Below are 24,262 nucleotides of genomic sequence, written 5' to 3' on the forward strand. Positions count from 1 at the left end.
TTATTTCAATGTCGATTGTACTTGTATCTACTTTATTATCTCCGGTTATTTGGAGTAAAAAACAAAATTTCTCTTCATTGGCAATCAATCATATGAGGGTATTACGATTGGGAGCGCGGAAACGATAAACTTCTCGACGCTGGCCCATACAAAAGGTAAACAACACTTTGAAAAAAGCGAAAAAATGGCTGGGCGTCTCGACGATCCAAAACGACGCCACCTGCGTGTCGAGACGATGCGCGGATACGAAACGACGCGCGTCGTTATCGTCGAGCAGTTTCAAGCACCTCCTGGTCGATGGATCTCTATAGACCGTATGTGTCCGAAGCATATGTGGGTTCTATAGATCTTGGTAGTTACCAAGAACATGATAATTCAGGATGCAGTTTTCATATCAACGTTGTGTTTTGACAAGTCACTTTGATTTATTTAGCCATTTAGCCATAGTATAAAACATACCAATAACTCGATCGTTTTGAAAATTGATTAAAAATCAAAGTGCTCGAAACTTGTTAAAAACTATATATTTATATACCTTGAAATACTTGTATACATACCCAGGTTGCTATTCGAGCAAATATGCGGAAACTTTCGAGCAATAACGCGGAACTGGATCATAATACCCTCAATAATTGGTCGTGGGAACAAAATGGCAGTGCTACCAAGCGATAAGCCAATTACAGCGCTAGAAACATGACAAAAAGGAAGTGCGATAAGCTTAATTTTAAAATTAAACTTTCAACGTTAAAAGTTCAACCAGTTGGTATCAGCGCCATCTATAGGTAGCCTTTTGTGTGTCGGCTAGATGATAAGTTGGCCGCTTGATGTGTCGAAGCGCTCACGCATGCGCCCCTTTTTCCACGGGTGTGAGGGAGAAATGAAGAGCATCTTCGTTGACATAGCCGCCGCACTGGAGGCTAAAAATCATTGTTTACTTTTGTACGGCGGCTAGATGCGCTACATGTTTATGCACAAATTCCATTTCTTTTTTAATTATTTACGCATTAGTTGTTTTTATGCCGAATAAAGGTAACTAAAATATATCAACGTTTAGTGTACGACAGGCAGGTCAGCATTTGTTACCTCCTTTCTTTTAAAAATCGGGAGTTCTGAGCAAAAATGTTCTAATGTTCTGCTAAAGAAAACCAGAAGCTGCACCGAAAAATGAAATGAAATATAGAAGATTGTACGGTTGCGATTCATCAATCTCGATCCGATGTCGTCGCTATACACTGAATTTACGTGTGGTAAAAAATATGCTGCTTTGGTATTTGTATCAACAACTGTTGTGGGAAATCGTTCCTTGATGAATGAAAATTGTAAATTTTGCATTCAGCACTGCTTTCATGTATTGTGACAAATTAAGATCATATAAAAAAAAACATGTTTTATGTGTGCTCTGGATCTTAAGTGCTTCAATATGGGGTTGGAACAGGATTTGTTGGACAAAACTCTTTATGTTTAAACTGTTCATTTTGCATTTTTTTTTGTCTCAGTATTACTATTTAGATTGAAGCAAACTTAACCGCAATCTATGATCCTTGCAAGTAAGAGGGTGAAAAGAATCCAATGCGCAGTACTCATCCAAACACAGTATGGCATGGCATAAATGTTGTTTCAAGTTTGGATCACCTACATTTGAAACCCCACTGGGATAGCCTATCATAATTTTGAAGCCATCAAACATTCTGCTTTTCATCGTATTCTTCTACGATACCGACAATGTAGATACATAATCATAAATGTATAATATTTATGTTCGATTTTTAAACCAAATAAATTTACTTGCAAAAGATCTTCACACTGTTTAACAACATTAAAAACTACTCCATTTAAGAACTTTTTAAGCAAACCTAAACTAAGCAGATTTAGTCTGCTTCAATGTTTTATGATTGATCCAAATCAAATCAGAATTGAAACACTACATCAACGCGATGTTTTGTCGAATAAATGTCACAACAAGTCTGCACATCTTTTAATATTCAATTCGTATTCGTTAATACATTCACTTATTGTTGGAAAAGCGATTGGAAACGCTCAGTATGGAAATATGTTTGCTCAGCTATCGACAATTTTTATTAGGTCTAACCAAATCTCGAGTCTGGCACCCTCCGGTATTACGAACGGATGACCAGCAATCTGTAATATACCTTCTTTCGATCACAGTAACTCTCTTCATCCCCACTAAAGTAGGAGTCTGCATAGTACGGTCAAATCCGGACAACCAACTGATCTGGCAAGTAAGAAAATTTTCGGAAAAAATTCAAAAAGAACATGTAAAAGAACAATTCGATCGAGTTGGCGTTGAAACTATTGTATGTGGTGTTCAATACCAGGCGACATATTCATAGATTGTTATTCGACTTTCTCGATCACATTTTACTCTTGATCGTTTTAAAAATTCCCAGCTGCGTGAAACTCGTAAACAATCCGGCGGCAAAAGAATATGTTTACTTTGAATCCACAATAAGTACCTTCAAATTATGCAATTCATATTTTCCTAAGATACGTTTTTTGTACGACTTTGTGTTTACTCGGTTTTCATTATTTGTAGCTGATGATTATTGTATATGATAGTTTACTTTTAAGGATATCAGTCAGTTTAACAATACGGCAACGTCTGTAATATCATGATAAATATAAAATAAATCAGTCAGCCTTTAGTGCCGGTGCCGGGATTAGAAAGGTGTAAGTGTCGGAACAGTTAGAAACGCAATTTGGAAGTGTAGTTTTATCGTTGAATCTGAACGTAGACCAGACCCTGTGAACCCTAGACGTGACTAAAACATTATGATAGTTATCGCATGTAAAAAAGAGGTTAAAGTACAAACCGTGGACAGGTGGACAGGTGACAAAAAGAGCGTTTCCGTACCATATGGAGCAACAAAGCTGGTAACCTCCAGGAGTACAATCGATCACGCAAAGGCATAATGGCACAACATAGTCAAATTTGATCATAAGACCCTTCCGGGTGATCTGAACTACACGATTTGTATACATGACAAATTGTTTAAGTTACCAATAATTTTTTTTTTTGGTTCTGAGTCAGTCTGACAACTGTCTATTGAATCGGAAGCCTAATTCAGCAGCTACAATCGATCGCGTAATTTTGGCTGAAAAACGGTAGAAAAAGAAATGGTTTGACATGCAATTTGGGGGTGTGGTATACTTTAATATCCGTTTGTGAAAACCGTTACAATCTTTAGATAAGGGAATGCTTGCAACGACATCTTCTTCCTAGAATTAAAAAACAAGATAATCGAGTACTGTTTTGGCCGAACTTGCCATCATAACATTAAGCGAATCATACAATAGCGTGTTACCAAGCCGAAGAACTGAAATTCAAACCTAAAGAGCTGAATCCGCTAAACAATTCCAGGACTCGACACATAGTAACTATTTGAGCCTTGAGTTATTTGTGAAACAATGTCAAAGCAGCACAATCCATGAAGAAATATCAAAAGGCTGGAGAAAAGTATCCAAAATACTCGGAATTAAATGGAAATAAAATCATCTCGACATGTAGTAGAAAATACAGGAGGATCGAACAATTAAAAGGAAACTAGGGTTACTCTCAAAACAAGGAGAGCAACAAATTGCTTAACTATATATCAATAATACATGGTTTGAATTTTTTTAAATTGTACTGCTTATTGAATTTAGTTAAACAAAATCGTTAAACAAATGATCCAAGCTTTTGAACTGAACAAATTATGATTTGAACAAATGATTTGATACACTATAAGTGCTTATTTTGCAATAAAGCAATTCACAAAAGTAATGAATAACTTAATTTCAATTAGCTGTAACTGCGAAACTATTTCAGCTACATGTAATAATTGATATCAACCGATGAACATTCATAGAACGATAATTGAGGGTATTATGATTGGGAGCGCGGAAACGATAAACTTCTCGACACTGGCCCATACAAAAGGTAAACAACACTTTGAAAAAAGCGAAAAAATGGCTGGGCGTCTCGACGATCCAAAACGACGCCACCTACGTGTCGAGACGATGCGCGGATACGAAACGACGCGCGTCGTTATCGTCGAGCAGTTTCAAGCACCTCCTGGTCGATGGATCTCTATAGACCGTATGTGTCCGGAGCATATGTGGGTTCTATAGATCTTGGTATTTACCAAGAACATGATAATTCAGGATGCACTTTTCATATCAACGTTGTGTTTTGACAAGTCACTTTGATTTATTTAGCCATTTAGCCATAGTATAAAACACACCAATAACTCGATCGTTTTGAAAATTGATTAAAAATCAAAGTGCTCGAAAATTGTTAAAAACTATATATTTATATACCTTGGAATACTTGTATAAATACCCAGGTTGCTTTTCGAGCAAATATGCGGAAACTTTCGAGCAATAACGCGGAACTGGATCATAATACCCTCAAATATTTGCTCGAATAGCAACCTGGGTATTTATACAAGTATTCCAAGGTATATAAATATATAGTTTTCAACAATTTTCGAGCACTTTGATTTTTAATCAATTTTCACAACGATTGAGTTATTGGTGTGTTTTATACTATGGCTAAATGGCTAAATAAATCAAAGTGACTTGTCAAAACGTTGCAACGTTGATATGAAAAGTGCATCCTGAATTATCATGTTCTTGGTAAATACCAAGATCTATAGAAGCCACATATGCCGCGGAAACATACGGTCTATAGAGATCCATCGACCAGGAGGTGCTTGAAACTGCTCGACGATAACGACTCGCATCGTTTCGTATCCGCGCATCGTCTCGACACGTAGGTGGCGTCGTTTTGGATCGTCGAGACGGCCAGCCATTTTTTCGCTTTTTTCAAAGAGTTGTTTACCTTTTGTATGGGCCAGCGTCGAGAAGTTTGTCGTTTCCGCGCTCCCAATCGTGATACCCTCAATTATTCAATACCAAATGCGCTGGCTAAACTTATGTATCATAAATGTGTTAATGGCAAACAAATTGGAGATTTACTGACTGCTGGCTGATGATGAGCAAATTGTTCGGGCCTCCATAACCCTTAATTCATTACAGATTGAAAAGAGTTGAAACAAAAAAAACTAGTTTGAGAACCAAACATTCACATATTTTGATTGTAAAATATATCAGTAAAATAGTTAGGACATATCCATTCAACAAAAAGTAATTATATATCAAGCAATCGTTTTAAATTTTATAAGCAAATTTATCAGTGTCACAGGCATTTGTGGGGGGCATCAGTGTCACTTAACATACTGTACATAAATAATCATGTAATCCCAAAGAATTATGACACACAATAATCACTCTAAATTTCTTGCGCGTGTATCCATCAGAGATTTGGAATTAATTATGCTGTATTTAAACAGTAACAAAAGAAAATGAAAGTAAAAAAGTAGCTTCAAACAATAAATAAACATTGCCCCGCCCAACGAATAAGGCTTTTTCGTAAGCTTCTTCGTCACGCGCTTGCGCAAAGTGCCATCTGTTGGGTCAACCGATTGATACTGGCGGCTCAAAATATATAACCGATTCGTGTTGGGCGCAATATGACGGCTCTTTTAGCCCCGAGAGCCTTTGCATACAAGATCGAGCAGAATCGAGCAGAATCGACCAGTGCTCGACTTTCGTGAGAGGGGGGGGGACATCATACTTTGTTTTTACCCTTAAAAATTCACCCTTCACATCTACAACCACCTACCAGTTTAGACCATGCCATGGTATATTATAAATGGTAGTTTGCTTTTTGTGCAGTTTAGTTCAGTCCTAGATGCAAATTTTTTTTTTACAATTTTCGGAAAAGCTACATAAAATATTTGGTAAAAACAAAGGGTAAAAACAAAGTATGATGTCCCCCCCCTCTCACGAAAGTCGAGCACTGGTCAATTCTGCTCGATTCTGCTCGATCTTGTACGCAAAGGCTCTCGGGGCTAAAATAGCCGTCATATTGCGCGCAACACGAATCGGTTATATATTTTAAGCCGCCAGTATCAATCGGTTGGCCCAACAGATGGCACTTTGCGCAAGCGCGTGACTAAGAAACTTACGGAAAAGCCTTATTCGTTGGGCGGGGCAATGTTTATTTATTATTTGTAGCTACTTTTTTACTTTCATTTTCTTTTGTTACTGTTTAAATACAGCATAATTAATTCCAAATCTCTGATGGATACATGCGCAAGAAATTTCGAGTGATGATTGTGTGTCATAATTGTTTGGGATTACATGATTATTGATGTACAGCATGTTGAGTGACACTGATAAATCCTACAATTCGCTTATAAAATTTGAAACGATTGCTTGATATATAGTTACCTTGTTGAATGAATATGTCCTAACTATTTAACTAATATATTTTTTACAACCAAAATATGTGAATGTTTGGTCAATGTCAAGCTAGTTATTTTGTTTCAATTCTTTTTCAAGCTGTAATGAATTAAGGGTTTTGGAGGCCCGAACAATTTGCCGGATTTATTTGATCATCATAATCAGCCAGCAGACAGTACATATCCAATTTGTTTGCCATTAACACATCATAAATATGATACATAAGTTTATCCAGCGCATTTGGTATTGAATAATATTATCGTTCTATGAATGTTCATCGGTCAATATCAATTATTGTATGTAGCTGAAATAGTTTCACAGTTACAGCTAATTGAAATTAATTTATTCATTACTTTTGTGAATTGCAAAATAAGCACTTGTAGTGTATCAAATCATAGTGAAGTGTACAAATTTTTTCACGAATTTTATTTATGATAGTATAATAGTTTTCAAATAGAAAATAATTGGTTGTTTGAAATAGTCAGCACGATCGGCTAAATTTGTTCGAGGTTGGTTCATTTGTTTAACAATTTTGTTTAACTAAATGCAATAAGCAGTACAATTTCAAAAAAATTAAACCAGGTATTATTAATATATAGTTAAACTAGGTGTCTCCCTGTTTTGAGAGCAAACCTAGTTTCCTTTTAATTGTTCGATCCTCCTATATCTTCTACTACATTTAGAGGTGATTTTATTTCCATTTAATTCCGAGGTTTTTGGATACTTTTCTCCAACCTTTTGATATTTATTCATGGAATGTGCTGCTTTGACATGTTTTCACAAATAACTCAAGGCTCAAATAGTTACTATGAGTCGGGTCCTGGAATTGTTTAGCGGATTCAGCTCTATGGGTTTGAATTTCAGTCCTTCGGCTTAGTAACACGCTATTGTATGATTCGCTTCATGTTATGATGCCAAATTCGACCAAAACAGTACTCGATGATCTTGTTTTCTAATTACAGGAAGAAGATGTCGTTGCAAGCATTCCCTTATCTAAAGATTGTAACGGTTTTCACAAACGGATATAAAAGTATACCACAGTCGCAACATGCTTGTCAAACAATTTCTTTTTCTACCGTTTTTCGGTCAAAATTACGCGATCGATTATAGCTGCTGAATTAGGCTTCCGATTCAATAGACAGTTGTCCGACTGACTCAGAATAAAAAAAATATAATGTATTGGTAACTTAAACAATTTGTCAAGAACAAATCGTGTAATACAGATCACCCGGAAGGGTCTTATTATCAAATTTGACTATGTTGTGCCACTATGCCTTTGCGTGATCGATTGTACTCCTGGAGGTTACCAGCTTTGTTGCTCCATATGGTACGGAAACCCCCTTTTTGTCCCCTGTCCACGGTTTGCACTTTAACCCCTTTTTTACGTGCGATAACTATCACAATATTTTAGTCACGTTTAGGGTTCATAGGGTCTGGTCTACGTTCAGATTCAACGATTAACCTATACATCCAAATTGCGTTTCTAACACAAACACAAAGTCGTACAAAAAACGGATCTTAGGAAAATATGAATTGTATAATTTGAAGGTACTCATTGTGGATGCAAAGTAAACATATTCTTTTTCCGCCGGATTGTTTACGAGTTTCACGCAGCTGGGAATTTTTAAAACGATCAAGAGTAAAATGTGATCGAGAAAGTCTAATAACAATCTATGAATATGTCGCCTGGGATTGAACACCTCATACAATAGTTTCATTTCAATTTTTCTCCGAAAATTTTCTTACTTGCCAGATCAGTTGGTTGTCCGGATTTGACCGTACTATGCAGACTCCTACTTTAGTGGGGATGAAGAGAGTTACTGTGATCAAAAGAAGGTATATTATAGATTGCTGGTCATCCGTTCGTAATACCGGAGCGTGCCAGACTCGAGATTTGGTTATATCTAATAAAAATTGTCGATAGCTGAACAAACATATTTCCATACTGTGCGTTTCCAATCGCTTTTCCAATAATAACTGAATGTATTAACAAATACGAATTGAATATTAAAAGATGTGCAGACTTATTGTGACATTTATTCGACAAAACATCACGTTGATGTTTGATTTGATTTGGATCAATCATAAAACATGGAAGCAGACTAAATATGCTTAGTTTAGGTTTGCTTAAAAAGTTCTTAAAGGAAGTACTTGTCGTACGGCCATCCCTAACTACCGAGGCATTTCCCTCCTTTGTGCTGTCTCTAAAGTCCTCGAGTCTATTATCCACTCAGCCATCCTTCCTTGTGTTCTGCCTATCATCCCATCCGCCCAGCATGGTTTCATGCCTAGACGCTCCACTGTCACTAACCTCATGTCTTTGTTGCAAGACCTGTACCCGTGCCTGGTTTCTGGGGGGCAGGTCGATGTCATCTACACCGTCTTTAAGGCGGCATTTGACTGCTTGCCCCACCAGTTGCTGTTGGCCAAACTCGAGCGGATGGGTTTTGGGGGGGCACTCCTGAGCTGGCTCCAGTCCTTCCTATCGGATCGGACGTACAGGGTCAGGGTCGGGAGGTCCCTCTCCGATCCGTTCATCGGCCTATCCGGTGTACCCCAGGGGAGCGTCTTGAGTCCTCTCCTTTTCACTCTTTTCATCTCGGATTGTGTCTGCGCCCTCCCACCAGAGGGCTGTTTGATGTACGCCGACGATGTCAAGTTCTATCTTCCAGTGTCCTCGTCCAATGATCCCCTGTCTCTGCAAACCTTTGCAGATTCCTTCTCAGCTTGGTGCATCGCCAACGGTCTGGTGCTATGCGTGGCGAAGTGTTGTGTCATCTCTTTTGGTCGCTCTCCCGACAAATTGGTGCACAACTACCATCTCAGTGGCCTGCCCCTCCCCCGTGTGACCGTAGTCAAGGATCTGGGGGTGTGGCTGGACGATAGGCTGACTTTCAGGTCGCACCTGGACTCAGTCGTCGAACGGGCCAACAGGCTGCTGGGACTCATCGCCCGCATGTCATCAGAAATTCGCGACCCCCTATGCCTGAAGGCGTTGTACTGCTGCTGGGTTCGACCCATCATCGACTACGCTTGCGTTGTCTGATCACCCGCGGGCGTCACAGCGAAGGATAGGTTGGAGAGTGTGCACAGGAAATTCACGCGTCTTGCCGTCAGGCGATTCCTGAATGACCCCTCTGCTACCTTGCCTCCTTACCCGGTCCGGTGCCGTTTGCTGGGGCTGGTTAGCGTCAAGGATCGTCACAGCCACGCTCGCTCGTTGCTGATCGCTAACATCCTGCATGGCCATATTGACTCTCCTGGCCTTCTCGCAGCCATTCCTCTCTACGTCCCGTCCTGCAGGTTGCGAATCCGTCCTCCTTTTCACATTCCTACACGCCGGATTCTGTTTGCCCAGAATGACCCTTGGCTACGTGCATTGTCCGACTTTAACGCCGTCGGTCACCTGTTTGACCACCACACGTCCTTGGTCAGCTTCCGTTCTCGTCTCCTGTCCACCGTTTCCTAATCTTTTTTCGTTACCCCTATCCCGTTCCTGTTGTAACCCCACTAGTCTGTGTTTATCCTTCTGTTAGTTTTTAAGTTGGGACTTTGTATAGCCAGATGGCGAACAATTTGATAATTACATAATAATAATAATAATAATAATAAGTAGTTTTTAATGTTGTTAAACATTGTAAAGATCTTTTGCAAGTAAACTTATTTTGTTTAAAAATCGAACATACATATTATACATTTATGTTTATGTATCTACATTGTCGGTAGCTTAGAAGAATAAGATTAAAATAATGTTTGATAGCTTCAAAATTATGATAGGCTATTCCAGTTGGGTTTCAAATGTAGGTGATCCAAACTTGAAACAACATTTATGCCATGCCATACTGTGTTCGGATGAGCATTGCGCATTGGATTCTTTTCACCCACTTACTTGCAAGAATGATAGATTGCGGTTAAGTTTGCTTCGATCTAAATAGTAATACTGAGACAAAAAAAAAAAGCAAAACGAACAGTTTAAACATAGAGAGTTTTGTGCAACAAATCCTGTTCCAACCCTATATTTTAGCACTAAGATCCAGAGCACACATAAAACATGTTTTTTTATTTGATCTTCATTTGTCACAAGGCATGAAAGCAGTGCTGAATGCAAAATTTACAATTTTCATTCATCAAGATACGATTTCCCACAACAGTTGTTGTTACAAATTCCAAAGCAGCATATTTTTTGCCACACGTAAATTCAGTGTGAAGCGACGACATCGGATCGAGATTGGTTAATCGCAACCGTACAATCTTCTATATTTCATTTCATTTTGCGGTGCAGCTTCTGGTTTTCTTTAGCAGAACATTCCAGAACATTGTAGCTCAGAACTCCCGACTTTTTAAAGAAAGGATGTAACAAGTGCTGACCTGCCGGTCGTACACTAAACGTTGATGAATTTTGATAACCTTTATTCGGCATAAAAACAACTGATGCATAAAAAATTAAAAAAGAAATGGAAATTGTGCATAAACATGTAGCGCATCTAGCCGCCGTTCAAAAGTAAACAAACATTTATAGCCGCCAGTGCGGCGGCTATGTCAATGGAGATGCTCTTCATTTCTCCCTCACACACGTGGAAAAAAGGGGCGCGTGCGTGAGCGCTTCGACACATCAAGCGGCCAACTTATCATCTAGTCGATACACAAAAGGCTACCTATAGATGGCGCTAATACCAACCGGTTGAACTTTTAACGTTGAAAGTTTAATTTTAAAAATATACTTATCGCACTTCCTTTTTGTCATGTTTCTAGCGCTGTAATTGGCTTATCGCTTCGTACCACTGCCATTTTGTTCCCACGACCAATTATGATTGATTGCCAATGAAGAGAAATTTTGTTTTTTACTCCAAATAACCGGAGATAATAAAGTAGATACAAGTACAATCGGCATTGAAATAAATGTTTTCATCTGCTATGTTAAGCTGATTTGGCTAAACCTCAAATGGTGGTCGCAGGCGATTTGAGAGAGGGGCGGTTGGCTGCGGCGAGAGAGCCCGGGTCGGCTCGCTCTCTCTCAGTACTCAGCCAATGGCTGCGTGCTGCTCGACTGGTTTGAACTACATGACTATTTGAATTTCCACTGTGGAGCTTTCCCCATCCACTCGTCTCACCCCCTCTCTCCCGTCCTTCGCGCCCCTCTGGCCTATATTCACCAGCCAAACCGGCTATGACAGCCGCGTGCGCAGCGTTCTCGTGCATGTTATCATTTCAATTTTTATTCAAAAGTCTGCGCAGTATGTTTCTGTGTTTTGCCATCGATCATTTTTAGATTAAATATACGGTGTTTCAACAACTTTACACGTGATATGCTGTCCAAATTATTGCAGACATATTGTATCGTTGTGGCGGTATACGTTCAATTGCTTACCTATTTTTCAGCACAGCAACTCAATATTTACAGCTACGTATTGCCAATTTCATACTTTCCATGTAGGGTGTACAGCCGAACATAAATTAAGAAGGTAAGTGAATATTTCATTGATTTCCCGCCGAAGATTTCATATTTCACATGCGTTATAAAGTGATGGCCCATACGTTCTATTTGCGTTCCTTGCCCATATCATTCCCGCTTTTCAGCCCAACAACTTTACAGGTGATATGTCCAGGGTGTAAATTTGTAAAATATTGCCATAGAAAATTGTGGCGTTTGCCGTGCTTTAAATGGAACGCTACGTCATTGTGTATGTTTTTAAGAACATTATGAAATGTGTGTGTAATGCTCAAATACAATGTGTTACGTTAAATTCCCATGAATCGCAATTTTTGATTGCGTAGCAAATGTTTACGGTAGCACCTGAAGAAAGAGGAGAAGATCAGTTTTCTGGTCAATGAAAATTTAAAAAAATAGCATGAAGCTGTGGAGCGATCCACCACTTGTTACACATTAAAAGCCAAGCCCTTCCTAAGCTGCGTGCGCTGTTTACGCTGATTACCAGATCCCAAAGGGTGTAAAGTTCGATCTCTAACCGGAATTCGGACACAACCTTGAAGTGCACTCAACAACTGGCTTAAGCGGCCGTGTCAGCTGAGTAGGATTGCCGTATTCCTGGTCCCCGTCGTTGAAACTTGATTCCCCGGTCCATTTGGCCAAACTTTGAAACTCCTGGGCTCCCTTGAGACCTTCCGTGGAAACGCCGCCCCAAGGTAGCATGGATAGTGTTGCTTCTTCTTTTTTGAAGGCACAAGGCCCCGCCCGGCCTCGGGATCTCGACACCTCCCTCCCATCCCCCCTTTTCATCTCTTCCTGCTCGTCCTGTATCCCCATCAGTGGCCACAACGATACCAGACGGTATTGGACGGTGTTGTCCTCCGTCCGATCCGTCGTCGGCTTCGTGGTGGTTATGGCCGCTCTTCATTTCATAATGCTTCGAACAGGAAGGCAAACGACCTACCCGGGCTTTCGACTGGTGCAAATCTGCTGGACCAGGGTTTGGTCGGGAGCGCTACATCACATGACAGGTGTGGTAAAAACGAAGGCATGTGAAGACGATGTGTAGGGCCTATTCGTCTTGGTCCAAGCCAACGGAACAGTTTGCTGTGCCCTCGAGGGGTTCTCTGTCGACACACAAGGTCAACAGAAACCCGTCCCCGAAAAGAAGCTGAGTAATGAAGTCGTCCGTTTCCTCATGCTAAAAAGTCAGGACATCAAATAAAATGATCACAGTCACAGAAATACCAACCGTACTCGAGTTTAAAAGTATGGAGCATGAATTCGTCTTTGCGCAATTTGGTCGTGTGATTGAATGGTACCGTAAATGGAGGTGCTCTCGTAAATTCTAAACGGTGATAACGGAACGATGATAACTTTGATGACGATCGAACGATGATAACGATGAATCATACTTTGTTTTTACCGTATGATGCCCCCCCCCCCCCCCCCCCCCCCCCCCCTCTCACGAGTGCGGCGCTGAGCAACTTCGAGCAGAATTCGAGCTGGAAGTGAGCGACATTATTAAATAGCCGCATTGTATGCAAATCTGTGTCTTTGCTGAATCGGTTATTTCTAAATTAGCCGCGCATTCACTGCGCACGCCACTAGATGGCAGTGACATAGATTTTCAAATTGGCCTTGTTGGTTAAAACGTATTTTAACCTAGCTTGACTAACATATTTTATTTATTTTAAGTTGTATTAATATGGTATGAATTTAAATCAAATAAATTTTGATGTTCTTTTTTTAACTCTCAATCCTTTTCATAAATGCCTTAGAGTGGTTACATGTGTGTGTTATTAGTGTGCAAATTAAAAATGAATACAATCAATCCATGAATGTTTCAATTTTTGTCATAAATTATCGATGAGATTGTATTCCATAAATGTTTTTGTAATTTTAATGTTACTCAAAGCCAACATGAATATATTTAAATTCTTTATATTATACAATGAAACTCATTACCCAAACTCAAAAGTATTTATAATCTGATTTACAAGGATTCGTTGGTATAGCTGCTATCAGCTTAGCATTTCCTTTCAGCCAGTATTTATCAATCTGACATTCCCTAAGAATTGAGGTCGACGAATGTATGAGTCGTGCTTGTGCGCCGCGCGGGCCTATGACTTTCATCTGGTAAAACTTGAACGGAAAATGTCGCAAAAAACTTATTGTCATTTAAGATTTGAAATATGATCTCAACTATCTGGAAAGTGTTTGGACTTTAAGGCTCAAAATCTTCATATTGTGAACTTTGTGAAACTTGTGCAGGACCAATCTATTAAATCGAGAAAAAAACAAAAACGCACAGCCCAGTTATTGTTCAGGTTCCTTGTATATGAACTATTTGCAGATATGAAGTTCATTGGCCATTTTACGCAAGTAAAATATTTTGTTTTCGTCAAATGTTTTCGGCAATGGTATCAATAATTCATTTACGCCTATCTCAAAGTTTTCAGTTGGATCCTTCCAAACGTTTGTGATGAACATAGATCAGAAAAGTGTAGCATGGTGTTTGCATAACTCCTTATTTACTCCTAAGATTTATTGAATATCAATATGTAGATCTCGCAAATTCTTGCCATGACTGATCAGCAGGTCAAATACAGTTGAACTTGAAATAGCTGCTACTCGTGAAAAGCCATCATCTATTTTGACATGGCTTTTTGACCTATATGCAAGAAACTAAACAAATTTTCACACAGCTTTTCACTATTAGTTTGATGATGTTTTATCTTCACCAGTTTACTGTTGGGATCATATTGTACTATAATTAAAGAACACGGAACTGATGTAACGTTTGCATTAAAAAAAATAGACAAATTTTCATTTGCGAAAAGAAAAAAGTTAACTTAGCTAATTGAATGAAGTAAATTTTGTTGTAAAGTTTCATCTTTTTTGTACTTTCAAAAAATATTTCGACGCCCACTAAGAAAGCCTTACGGTCCTTGGCTGAAACTTTAGCCATAGCCGACAAAATCATTCATGTAGGAGTTTTTTCAGCTGTTGTGTGGCATTCACGATCAAATGCTTCTCCGTTTGGACTTTAGAATGTTGGAATAGGTCCTACCTTAGGGTGCTGTTCATGGGTTTTCGATTGGTTGTAGTTGAGATGCATGCGGAGGGTTAGAAATGTGGGGTATTTAAATTATTTTTGACCCGTTTAATTCCTCCGATGCTATTTGCGCATGATTTACTGTGGCGGGGTACGTCCAAACCACTGAATCATACTATTTTTTATTGTTTTCTGATAAAGTTTCTTAATTACGAAATGAACTGCACACTATACACTTCTCCAGACGCCGCAAGTCTTGCCAGGAAAAACAACGACTTTGTGCTCGCTGGTTTTCAGCCACGATATGGCGTTCTATGGGACTTAACGGGCCCTAAAACATTCAAAATATACTGGAAAAAGCTTCAAAAGAAACATAAAGTACCAGGGATTTTTTCCCACTTGTCGTCGACTGGCTTTAAATAATATTTGGTCAAACATATAATCAAATGTAGTTGGTTTACTGTTTTGTCCACGGCGGATTCAACTTAAATCATACAGTTGTCATACTTGTTCTGAATTTAAAAGAAATGCTACTCTTTATTTAGCTTTCAACAGAAAGTTGCTAGCGTATTCCGGTTTTGCATGGAAAGTCGTTAAAATTTGTCTATTTTGTTTAATTCTAACGTTATTCCTCGGAACAAGCTATTAATTGAATGAAAACGCCATTAGAAAATTTTAAGCTGTGTTCCAATGAAAATATGAATTTTTTTTATAGAAAATATGTTTACCGCATGTTGATGAAACCGTGTCGTAGTTACAACGTGTTTTTGAAACATAGAATGACATATGATTTAATGAGAAGCAACCCAACCAGGAATATCTGTCAAAAACATAGGCGAGGATGAGTAGAAGGAAAATCCCCGCCCCAAGCGGACTGTCAATGTTTGAATGTGTGCATGGGACGGCGATGAATTCAGTGCAAGAGGAGCCTTCGGATATGGGCATTACACGAGACGCCATATTTGCTCACCTACTGCGTTGTGAATTGTGATCAACTAAACTTGTTTCTGCGTAATTTCAATGTTAAATGTGTGATTTAGTGTTCTTTTCGTGATCAGTAGTGTTATTTATGTGAAGCAGATGGAATTAAGATACACTGTGCCAATCGGTAAGTGGGACGGTCAAAAAAAGAACACTTGTCTGACTTTGCGATCAATTTTAGGGTACTTAGAATTGATAATAATGAATTTCGCTTATCACATCTTCTTTGTCTATCTTTCTACGAAGCATGTGCAAAAAGAGAGAGTAAAAATCGGTCACCAAGCGGCGCAATGATCGAAAAAGTGCAAAAAGTAATAATTTTGCCAGCCAAACGTAAAGTTGGACACTTGCTTTTCAGGTTTAATACGTGGTTTGTTGAACTATTTCCAGAAGTTTTTGGTATTTAATGTTATTTCTGTTATAGTCTATGACTGTTTGTTGATGCTTGACAACAGTTTTTTCTAACTTTAATGGACATTTCTGCTTAAATTTCTTCCTATTGCTGTTTTGTTACCAACTTATACTATACAGTGTTTGTAACATAGTATACTGTACAATTTTACTCAAATTGGCTATTGGATTTCATACTAAAGACTCAGAAAGATTCTTCTGAACTTTGAGGCTGATTTAGAGTAGTAACTTTTGTGTTATTCGTAGCTTAATCTTGGAATAGTCAAACTATATCAACAACATCTGTCATAATTTTCTTCATCATATGAACGTTGTGATGTGTACTTATCGTACTTTAATTAAAAACAAGTTTTCCAGTTCATTCTGATCACATAAATACCTACAACATTAACAAATGACCTCCAAGTAATAGAAGTTAAAACAACCATTTTTTTAAAACTCGTCAGCTCCGTTTTACGTTCGAAAACTGCCTGCCTTTCTAACCAAAAGTGTATATGTTTGCTTTATATGTAAGTCATACTTACTGTGACGACAATTACTACATTAAATTAATGCATTTGAACGAGATACTAAGAGTACCTTTCAACATAATCTAAAATCATCGTCTATATAAGGTTTTGAAAAGTAAAGGCGTTGTTTGCGGGTTCTGCGGGTATGTTCTGGAAATAGTTTGGAACCTTCTAAATGCTTTCATTATTTTATTAAATTCTTAGACATCTATAATTGAGGAAAAGTCTTCAATTCAGTTGGTTTTTTGATGAATCTCACATCATCGTCCTTTAAGTTTATTGTAAGATGACCCATTTCAAGTTATATTTTTGACAATATGGGCTTTTTTATCGATTGTTAGTGTATCGCAAAACAGTAACTTTGGTTAAATTGATAAAACTCGATAACTTTCGGCATTTTTAATCGATTTATATGATAAAAAAGATAATGTTTCATTCCTTGCAGTGGTGTAACATATTTCAACCACAAAGTGTGAATAATTTATCAAAACTCATCTTTTTTATACATATAACAATAATTTAGTATATCATAGATCATCAGAAAATGATTTTACGTGCCTAAGCTAGCTTCCATAACACTTAAGCCGCAGACATTCTTAGGAATCATAAGTGTCCAACTTTACGTTTGGCTGACAAAATTTTGACTTTTTGCACTTTTTCGATCATTGCGCCGCTTGGTGACCGATTTTTACTCTGTTTTTTGCAGATGCTTCGTAGAAAGATAGACAAAGAAGATGTGATAAGCGAAATTCATTGTTGTCAATTCTAAGTACCCTAAAATTGATCGCAAAGTCAGACAAGTGTTCTTTTTATGACCGTCCCACTTACCGATTGGCACAGTGTATATGGCAGCAGGTACGGATAGATTGGGTGCCGGCGTTATTTGAGGCATTTTTTTAATTAAGCACAAAGCTACACACCGGTTAAACATTTACACTTCCGCTTGAGCTCCTAGTTGTTTGGGTGGGTGTACAATTGTAGCAATAGAAACAGATAAACCACCTCTAGATAGATAACCATCTTATCCACAATCGAGCAAGTCGAGAAACGTACACTGCTAATGAAATATGATTTGCTAACTTATAGAAAAAAGGAATAAACATTATTATCAATATAGATATGTATGCATAGAAGGATGCAAAGTATAGAGGGGCACAGAGAATCTGTTGTAAGAATTTTTGTTTCTTTTGCGCCCGACGGACGACAGAAAGTTTTCGTCGAACACGTAACCCCCATACTGCTTTTTGGAATTTGCCAGGAAAACATCAAACGCCTTCCCACTTTCCCATCAATCGTCAAAAGTGGCTATCCTCTCTTGGGACTTTATTCGTACCCCTAACAGTGAGGGCGTTCTTCTGTAAAGTTTCTTATATTGGAAAGGAAATGAAGAAGTTTAATGATAATATATCAGTCACATTTCGTAGCTAAAAGTGTTTATAAGTTTCACCGTATTTCCTCTTTTCATTTGCGCCATATTTTAAAGGTACAATTCTCCTCGCAACACGATATGGAAAGAACTTCTGTTTCCCCAGCGATTTAATGAAAAACACAGTACTGAGATCTGGTACTGGTCACATCTGGTCACATTCGATAGTCTCCACGGTCGCCTACTGGTACCAGTTCACTTATAAAAAGTCTGGTTTGTATGTCATATATGATGAGTAGAATTTAAAGAAAAATGATTGCAACTGACCGTGAAAATTTATACAGCTTCCTCCAAACTTTTCTAAGCATATGAACATTGTTGTGGGGAACCGTTAGCAGTTGATGTGGATTCGTGCTATCTGTGGGAACGGAAACACGAGAAATTGTTCACTATATGTTCTACCCGTTAGCCACCTTTTTTATTTAAATGATTGCCAAAAAGTATCTATCACACTTGTTTTCGGTTTTAAGAATCGATCACGTAGGTTCGCGCGTAGAAAAGCCAGAAGAGAAGAAGAGAACGCGTGCTCGTTGCATGCGCTTTTTATATCGTTCACTGAGCAACCCGCGTGGGTTGCGCGGCAAGCCGTTCTTGCCATCGTGTACGATAAGTTTGACGGCGACGAACGCACGGTAAGTTTGCGGCTGTATTGTGCGGACTTGCCGCTGTCCGTTGTCTCCGATGTCCGCAGCCGCTACATATCCATCTGGGTCATCGAGCGCAGCATTGTGAACGGTCAGGCCTCGCATTCAGCTAAGTTTGCTAGGCTTGGAACCGTACCGTGGGTACCGATGAACCGCGTGTTGCTTTCTACGGTTTCAGCTTTGGAGGCATTTCAATGTGCATAGCTTAAAAAAATGCATATAGCACACGAATGGCGAAGGATCCGTAAGCACAAAGTTAGACCTAGCTGAATAAACTGTCATTGGATCAACCGAGTTGGGTGGCAGCTGCTGTAATAAAACATAAAATGTTGAAACGATAATTTAACCGTCACCCGTTCAACCGCCTACCCGGGTAGTTTTTGGAGTTTTGTTTTGTTCTCACTTTTGATTGGATTGACGTACCGACATGAAATTTTTAGAATGCCTAGAAAAACTCATTGTCTATCGTTATGCTGAAGAAAAAAAAATTTCCTAGGAATTTAAATAATTTTTATTTGCGTTTTTCGGTTGATACCCCTCAAACGTTCAACCGGACTACCCGGGTAGTCCATACATTTTGTATGGGAGATTCCGTTTTCCTGTACTTAAGACTTAATAACTTTTTATCTAGACGTCGGATCGATTTGAAATTTTCAGTGAAGATACTTGATGGTGTTTCCCAAAATATTGTGTAGCTTTTATAATTTTAAAAAATCATAAAGTATGTTAATTTGAGGTTCCAAAAAATTTCACCATTCACATCTACAACCTTTTTTCTGTGTAGTTCATATATTTTACATAGAAGTTTGCTTTTTCTGTATTTCAGTACTGATATATTTGCTCGTAGATACTTAACTACTTGAAATGTTTTGGAAAATTGCATAAAATATTGTAAACATTAATAAACTCTCAGCCGCTTCATGCTATCTTCATGCTTCAACTGGGAACAGAGTTTTGTCCGTTTTTTAATTCTTTTTTCGTCAGAAATGCTGTTCTTGGTAATTCTTCTATAAGTCTGTTCGGTTTTATCTTTTCTAAGGATTGAGTTTTTCCATAACGCTCACTTTTACTTAGCTTTTGTTGTACTTTGAATCACACACATAGTCGACTAGACGCGGGTTAATAAACGTGTTTGTGGCGCACATTTTCAGAACAAAATGATGTGTAGCATACTTGCATTTAATATTAGTTTAAGATTTTAATACCTAAACGGGTAAAATCCCAAATGAAGCCCCCCCAGCCGAAATCGCTGTTGTGGCTACACCATTTGTGAGCAGATGCACCGTAAAGGTATGCAATTGGTGAAACGTGCCGTTGTGTGAACCGTTTGAATTGAATTCTCGTTAAATTAAAGATGATGATTATACTAGAAAGGATGTACAACATAAACTCCCTCATGCATTACTTACATGAGTGTATCAAAATTCGGCTACGCCATCAACCTAGGGGTGCGGTATGAGGGGGGCCCACGGGCCCCCCTTATTTCACAAATTTATAACAAACTCCCTTTTTCGGTAGACCTAGCGCAGTCCGCTCGCTGCGCTCGCTGCGGGCGCGCCGCCGTTTCAAACTCATTTCTTCAGTCCAACTCATTGGTTTATGATCTCCATCTTGCTCAGTTTTATCGATTAGTTCAAGTCATTACAGTTTCTAACGGAAATTCAACTGTTCAAATATTCAAACTGAATTGATGTGCCACCTATTGCATACTTTCAGGCGCACATGTGTAAAAAATGACGACGATGCGGCGACGGGGGGGCTTCATTTGGGATTATACCCCTAAACGTAAGGCATAAATGTTTAAATTATCAAATTCGTGTTTTCAAATGAAACAATCCTACTTGAACATTTAACATTTCTAAAACATGTTTGGAAAAAAAATGAATAAATTTCTGGAAATTTCAAGTAATGAAGATTCAATGATCAAAGATTCATGTACTGAAATACAGAAAATGCAAACTCCTATCTAAAATGTTGAAGCTACACAGGTTTGGGTCATAGATGTGAAGGGTGAAATATTTTGGAACCTGAAATTAACATACTTAATGAATTTTTAAAATTATAAAAGTTATACAATATCTTGGGAAACACTCTCAAGTAACTTCACTGAAAATTTCAAATCGATCCGACGTTTAGATAAAAAGTTATTAAGTCTTAAGTACAGGAAATCGGAGTCTCCCATACAAAATGTATGGACTACCCGGGTAGTCCGGTTGAACGTCTACGTATGTAGGTTTGGTTGAACGGGTGACGGTTAAGCATTTTGTTCAAAATGTGATCAAGGTTCTTGCAGATTGTATAAATAACCTTGGTAATCAAGTTAAATGTTTTGTCTTTCAGGCAACACTGCTGTCAGTTTCATACTGATTGTTGTTTACAGATTTCCTACAAGACTTCAGGAAACGCTCGAGACTTTTCGCAGAACAACAATTTGCTGGTTCGTTTGGAAAAAGATAGTAAATTCCTTTGGTATGTGGACATATATTTCTAGAAAAGAATAGTGTAAATTGGTGGCAGTGGGACACAAAACATTAATCTATATTTACACACTTACTCTACTGCGCTCATTACTCCATTGTCGGGCGAGAATAGGTGCGTGTTCTTCTCATCCCTCATCAGGATGGCGTCTGCAGAAATAGAGGATTTAATCTTTGGTGAAATATGCCGTTGCTGCATGGCTAGTAAACCGAGGATGAAGCCGCTGTTCGACAACAACCTGCATGCCATGTTGAGCGCTGTTACTGGGCTGCAGTTAAGCAAAAACGATGGTCTACCATCACAACTATGCGTACCCTGTGTGTTGCAGGTTCGTCGGGCCCACTTCTTCAAGGTGCAGTGCGAACAAACCGACAGTGCGCTTCGTAATTACGTGATTGAATCAAAGTTTTCGGAAACGGAAGAGCAACAGCTCAGCCCGAAGCTTGAGGAAAAAGTTAGCGTGAAGGAGGAATTACTGGACGAACCCGATACAGCTGCAAGTGACGAGATTGACGCTGAACCGAATGGTGTTAAGGTCAAAGTGGAGAAACTATATCACTGTCCGCAGTGCTCAAAATCTTTCGAGATGGAGCGAAAACTGAAGCGCCACATGCGAATTCACACGTCTGAGCGACCACACGCCTGTCCAGAGTGTGACATGACGTTTGTGGAGAAATCCAACCTGTCGAAGCATATGCGTAAACATACAGGTGAGCTGCGGAACTCAACCGGGAAACCCCACCTTTGCTCGGAGTGTGGCAAGGCGTTCAAATACGGCACATCGCTGTCGCGCCACCGGAGGCTCCATGCCAATCGCAATCTGTTCACCTGCCACATCTGCTCTAAGGCGTACGTCGAGCAGCAGACACTGGATATGCACATGCGAACGCACACAAACGAGCGTCCGTTTGCATGTCCTAGCTGCGACAAATGCTTCGCCCAGAGAGTAAATCTCGAGCGTCACGAACGGACACATAGCGGTAAGTTTTTCTGCTCGGCCATGTCCTGCAGTGCGATAGTAATGCTTATTCATTCTTGTTGCATTTGTTGTGTAGGTGTAAAACCTTACGGTTGCGACGTGTGCGGCAACAGTTTCACCCAGAAAAGCTACCTTATCATCCATAAGCGAATACACACGCAAGAAAAACCGTACGAGTGTCTTAACTGTTCGGCACGTTTCATCTCGCGTAATGCTATGATGAAGCACCAGCGGACACCCTGTTCAAACAGGCCATATTGGTGCACCTACTGCAAGAAATCGTTCCGATACAAAAAATGTCTCCGTACGCACCGGCGAAATCATTTGCTTGAGAGTCCGCACGCGTGCCAATACTGCGAGTCAAGGTACATGAGCGCGGTCAAGCTGGTGGCTCATATCAAGGCGAAACATCCGAATGTTCCGTGTCGCGCTGAAGGTGACGAAATTCTCTTTGGCATAGGAAAGATAGATTTGTTGTAATTGTCTGTTTGGTTTATTTTTGTTTCCTCCTTACAGACTACGGAGTGGACGAATCCAACCGCATGCGACGGAAGAACATCCAGAGACGAAACTCCAAGCCTCGGTCACAGCCAGAGGAAAGCGAATACGATGAGCTGAGCGTGGGAGATGAAAATGAAGACGGAGAAGATATTGAGATCGCTTGTGTCGGGATATTGGACGAGGAAGAGGAAGAAGAAAGTGCTGGTCAACATAGCCGGGACGAAGAAGTTGTGCACGTAATGTTCAACGGGGACGGAGAGCCGGAGGTTTTAGAACATCCTGACGAACCGGACGATCAATACGCGGCTAGTTCAGACATTCGGCACGGGTCACTGTTGGACATTCAGATTATGAATCCGGAAGAAGAAGATTCGGACATTGAACAGTAGACAGTTTATGCATCGAATAAGAATCGTCCATGCTACGAAACTGTTGTGAAAACATTTATTACACTAGATATTACATCAACGGCGGGAAAGTTAATGATCATGTAGAAACATATTTATTATGTTGGTTTGGTACTAATCGAACGCTAAATCGAACGCGCTTTGCGTTTAAGGATATTCATACACCTAAATACATTGGAAAATCATATAAAAATCATTGTGAATAAATGGAGAAAAAGATAGCAAAATATCACAACGCACTTTTTGTTCTAATTAGGAAGTACTGAAGAAAGAAAAAACTGTGCGTTGGTTGTGAAGGATTAGGGATCCCGTAATGAACGGTAAAAATACTAATTATTCGAATTAAATTAATCAATGAGGCACGTGTTCGATATGTGAATCTTTTTTGCGAGGCATTTGATTCAAACGACCATTTACGTTTCCACATATACCGATAGAATTGAAATTGCATGGGCGGTAAAAACCCCCATTGTGTGAACCGTTTGAATTGAATGCCTCGTTAAATTAAAGATTATGGTTATACTGGGTCCACGAGCCCCCTTATTTCACAAATTTATAACAAACTCCCTTTTTTGGTAGATCTAGCGCAGTCCGCTCGCTGTAGGCGCGACTACGTTTCCAATTCATTTCTTCAGCTAATCTCATTGTTTCGTGCTGTTCATCCTATGTGGAATAATTTATAGGTTAACTATTATGAAAAGTATAATAACCTGCATTCAACCTCCAGTGCATGATGTGTTACCGTTACGTGCTTTTAAGCGAACCGTTAGCGTTCAAATATTCGGAAAAAATGCATGCGCTTGAAAGAATGAATCGCACTTTGCATAGCTTCAGGCGCAAATGTAAACCAGCAGAAAGACCTGGATCCACGCTGGGTCCTCAACTATCATTTTATCCAGCGTAAAAAATCGGAAGTTAGTGTTTTTAGGAATTATTAAAACATTACTTGAATTTTTTGAGTACGAGAAATAATTTTAATTTCGATGTAAAAGTGAGCCAAAATGCTCATATTGAGAATAGAATCCGTCGATAGGATTCGAATCTTTGGAATCCGTCTAGAGATCGAATCTTCAAGTCTTCCAAATCTCGATTCTGCCAACACTATTCAAAACGTTACCGTTACTCCGTGAGTGT

The 24,262-nt window shown here is 39.2% G+C and overlaps 1 protein-coding gene across 1 annotated transcript; it reads left to right on the plus strand.

Moving 5' to 3' along the window:
- The first annotated feature begins 21,160 nt into the window (after positions 1–21,160).
- LOC131272105 (zinc finger protein 771-like) lies at positions 21,161–23,178 on the plus strand. The gene is made up of 4 exons (XM_058273733.1): positions 21,161–21,232; positions 21,356–22,221; positions 22,297–22,656; positions 22,737–23,178. The coding sequence occupies exons 2-4, from the start codon at positions 21,384–21,386 to the stop codon at positions 23,108–23,110; spliced, it is 1,572 nt and encodes a 523-aa protein (XP_058129716.1). The 5' UTR covers positions 21,161–21,232; positions 21,356–21,383; the 3' UTR covers positions 23,111–23,178.
- The last annotated feature ends 1,084 nt before the right edge of the window (positions 23,179–24,262 follow it).

This window comes from Anopheles coustani, chromosome 3, assembly GCF_943734705.1.
Source record: "Anopheles coustani chromosome 3, idAnoCousDA_361_x.2, whole genome shotgun sequence".
Taxonomy (NCBI): domain Eukaryota; kingdom Metazoa; phylum Arthropoda; class Insecta; order Diptera; family Culicidae; genus Anopheles; species Anopheles coustani.

Bases quoted from the DNA above. Each gene is read 5' to 3' on its own strand.
- LOC131272105 (XM_058273733.1), top strand. From the start codon at position 21,384: ATGGCGTCTGCAGAAATAGAGGATTTAATCTTTGGTGAAATATGCCGT. The intron at 22,222-22,296 runs GTAAGTTTTTCT...TTTGTTGTGTAG, and splicing joins TCACGAACGGACACATAGCG to GTGTAAAACCTTACGGTTGC. The intron at 22,657-22,736 runs GTGACGAAATTC...TCCTCCTTACAG, and splicing joins TGTTCCGTGTCGCGCTGAAG to ACTACGGAGTGGACGAATCC.